The 2994-nt window shown below is 34.4% G+C and overlaps 1 protein-coding gene across 1 annotated transcript; it reads right to left on the reverse strand.

The window, feature by feature from the left end:
• Positions 1-355: 355 nt before the first annotated feature.
• Positions 356-2083, reverse strand: LOC135131740 (cytochrome P450 306a1-like). The gene is made up of 6 exons (XM_064059588.1): positions 2072-2083; positions 1699-2008; positions 1504-1649; positions 1248-1450; positions 581-1203; positions 356-531 (listed from the first exon to the last, which is right to left on the reverse strand). Exons 2-6 carry the CDS (start codon positions 2006-2008, stop codon positions 356-358), a joined length of 1458 nt encoding a protein of 485 aa, XP_063915658.1. The 5' UTR covers positions 2072-2083.
• Between the last annotated feature and the right edge of the window lie 911 nt (positions 2084-2994).

Raw genomic sequence — 2994 nt, forward strand, 5'->3', positions numbered from 1 at the left:
AACTTCAAAACTGAAACGACGAAAAATTGAAAAATCTAATAATTAAAAAGCCGAAAATCGAAAAATCCAAAAAGCGAGAACTTAAAAAATCGAAACAAAAATTGAAACTGAAACATCAATCGAAATTGAAATGATTTTTTGTTTTTCGGTTTATAAATTTTAGATTTTTTCAATTTTTTGATTATTAAAATTTTTCAATTTTTAGATTTCTCGATTTTTCAAAATCCTCCAGGTGTGCGGTATTTCGAGCTTACTTTCAACTTATAAACTAAGGGAATATATAACTGTGTAAAACATTCAATAAAGGTTTTTTTATTATTTCAATTACAACTTGAAGAAATCAATAATTAATATGTTAAATTTTTATAAAAACAATTTTCTGCGGTTTGGGTACTAATGAAAGTCCACAAACCCCAGAAAAAGCTACAGGACTGGATTCACACGGCTCAACTTTAAAATTCTTGACTAGAGCAGCTACAAATATATACATCATTGTTCTAGCAAACTCCTCCCCAACGCACATTCTTTTACCTAAAACACACAGCTCAACTTCCATATCACTCTCAAACCATTCATTTACCACACTGAAACGGAAGAATGGACTCTGAAGGTACAAATTTTTTCTCGTCGTCTAAAAATCTCTCAGGGCGAAATTCTTCAGGCTGGTCAAAGACTTTGGGATCCATATGAATGCCCCACAATAACGGCATTATCGTCATACCTCTGCGAATTTTAACATTATCAACGTAGATATCTTCAGAAGCATAGTGAGGAAATCCCAGTGGTATTGCAGTTCTGTTTCTGGAAACTTCAGTAAGTACTGCTTGCGTGTACGATAGTTTCGGTACGTCACTCATTTCTAGTCTTTTTCCATGTAAAATTTCAAAAATTTCTTGACGTACTTTATCTTGTACATCTTGGTACTGCGCCAAGTACAGAATGATCCACTTTAACGAAGCTATTGTAGTTTCAGTACTACCAGCAAAAATGTCAAATAAAAGGTAAATGAGTTGGTCCATGTTGTAGATTTCTGGAGGACCTCCTTTAGATCGTTGCAGCAAAAACGCTTCAATAAAATTTGTAGCAGAATCGTCGCTAGAAAATGTCTTTTCGCACTCATTAATGTAGACAGTACAGCTTTCTAGAATTTTGTCCATAGTGTCCCTAAAAGTGTTCACAGTTTTCCTATATTGTGGCAAAAACCTACAACAACAATGTATTACGTTTTACTATCTTCAGCTACGTACCGTAAAAATGGTAAATAGTTTAAAGCTGCTCCAATCTGTGCTTCGTGCACTATTATCTCAAGATTGTTCATCAAATTTTTGCGAACTGCGTCATCTCGCGAAAAAAATTTACCCAGAATTAAAGTACCAGCTATGTTGCTGACGTAGTGCGTAACGGCTTCTCCAGGGTCCAGAGGTACACAATTCCCTTGAGTATTTATATGCTGCTTAAAACAAAATCAGACAATAACCGATTACACTAAAGTTACAAACACACATCTACAAAGTCATCAGTGTAATTCGTTATAAGATCTTCCAGTTGCTCTCTAGCTGGTGAAAATTTGGTGATCCCAAGTGATCTTAAAAAGTTAGTAGTAAACTTACGCTGATCTTTCCATAGACTGAGTGGACTACACGTTAACCCTGTCAAGACAAACTGAAAAAATTGCCAAAGTTATGTTTTTTGTGTTACCTTTGTCCTTAAACATCATACGTAACATAAAAAGTGGCGGCCTTCCTACAGCTTCGTCTTTGAGTAAAATTTTTTTTAGTAATTTAGCTTCTGAAATCACGGCGATGTTTACTAAACCTAGTTTGATTCGAAAAATTGGTCCGTATTTTTGTGCTAGTTTTGTCAAAGTCAGGTACGGTGCCACAGGGTCCAACTTATGTAAACAACCTATTAGTGGCAGATTCCATGGTCCCGGGAGGTGTTTTTCGTGGTTGTAGTAAATATATAGAACACAAATGGGAACTAGTATAATTAAGACGGCTACAAACATCTACAATATTTTTGGAAACAAATTATAAATTCAAAGTTTAATGGTTAAGATCGGTTCACTTACGTTCTCGTTACACACGTGCCACACAAATTAAATAATAAATATGTGAGTAAGTAGATCAAAAGAACCTGTTTATCGCGACCCTGACTGGATTTTAATTGTAAAACTAAGTCAGCAATGCGATTTCCTAAGCAGGGCAACGAGTTTCCACTAGCTGACCGAAAAATATTTACTGGGTCGTGAACCATGACCCCTCAAGGCTTCAACAATCACAAACAATCTAAAACTCCATTCATGTTTTAGTTTTATAACAGAGAACTTAAGAGTTAATCTTAAATGCCAATTACAATTTACTATTTCAAAAAACCCGAATGAGAAGTTATTAAATCTAAATAATAACTTTGGAATAGCATTAGACCGATCACACATTTAATTACGCCAGACCTATGTTAAGAATTTTTCACAACAAAAAATTTGTAATATGTTAAATTCAATAAATCAAAATGAATGAATAGAGACTACATCGTGAACCGAATTCCCCATTACATTATTTCAAAACACATCGTAAATACGGTCGAAATCACAACAATTCGTTTTGGTACACACTTCGCTGTGAGAGGAATATCCGAAAATAAATATTCAACATACAATTTCTAATACGTGTTTTAACATTTACATCACTACAACAACTATTTCAACAGAAAAACAAATCTCCCTAAAACATTTTAAAACCACATTTACAAGTATGTCAAAGCCTCAGGTCGTACTTTCGGTAAAATACAGAACTAAAACTAAAAAATAAAATTTTTACAAAAACAACTTTCTGTGGTTTGGGCACTAGTGAGATTCCGCAAACCCCCGAAAAATCTATAGGGCTGGAAGTACACGGTTCAATTTTAAAATTCTTGACGAGAGCAGCAACAAATATGTAAGTCATCGTTCTTGCAAACTCTTCTCCGACGCACATTCTTTTACCTGAAACACAC

The sequence above is a fragment of the Zophobas morio genome, unplaced genomic scaffold (assembly GCF_036711695.1).
Source record: "Zophobas morio isolate AGI-343-1 ecotype UQ-CSIRO unplaced genomic scaffold, CSIRO_AGI_Zmor_V1 ptg000021l, whole genome shotgun sequence".
Lineage (NCBI taxonomy): Eukaryota > Metazoa > Arthropoda > Insecta > Coleoptera > Tenebrionidae > Zophobas > Zophobas morio.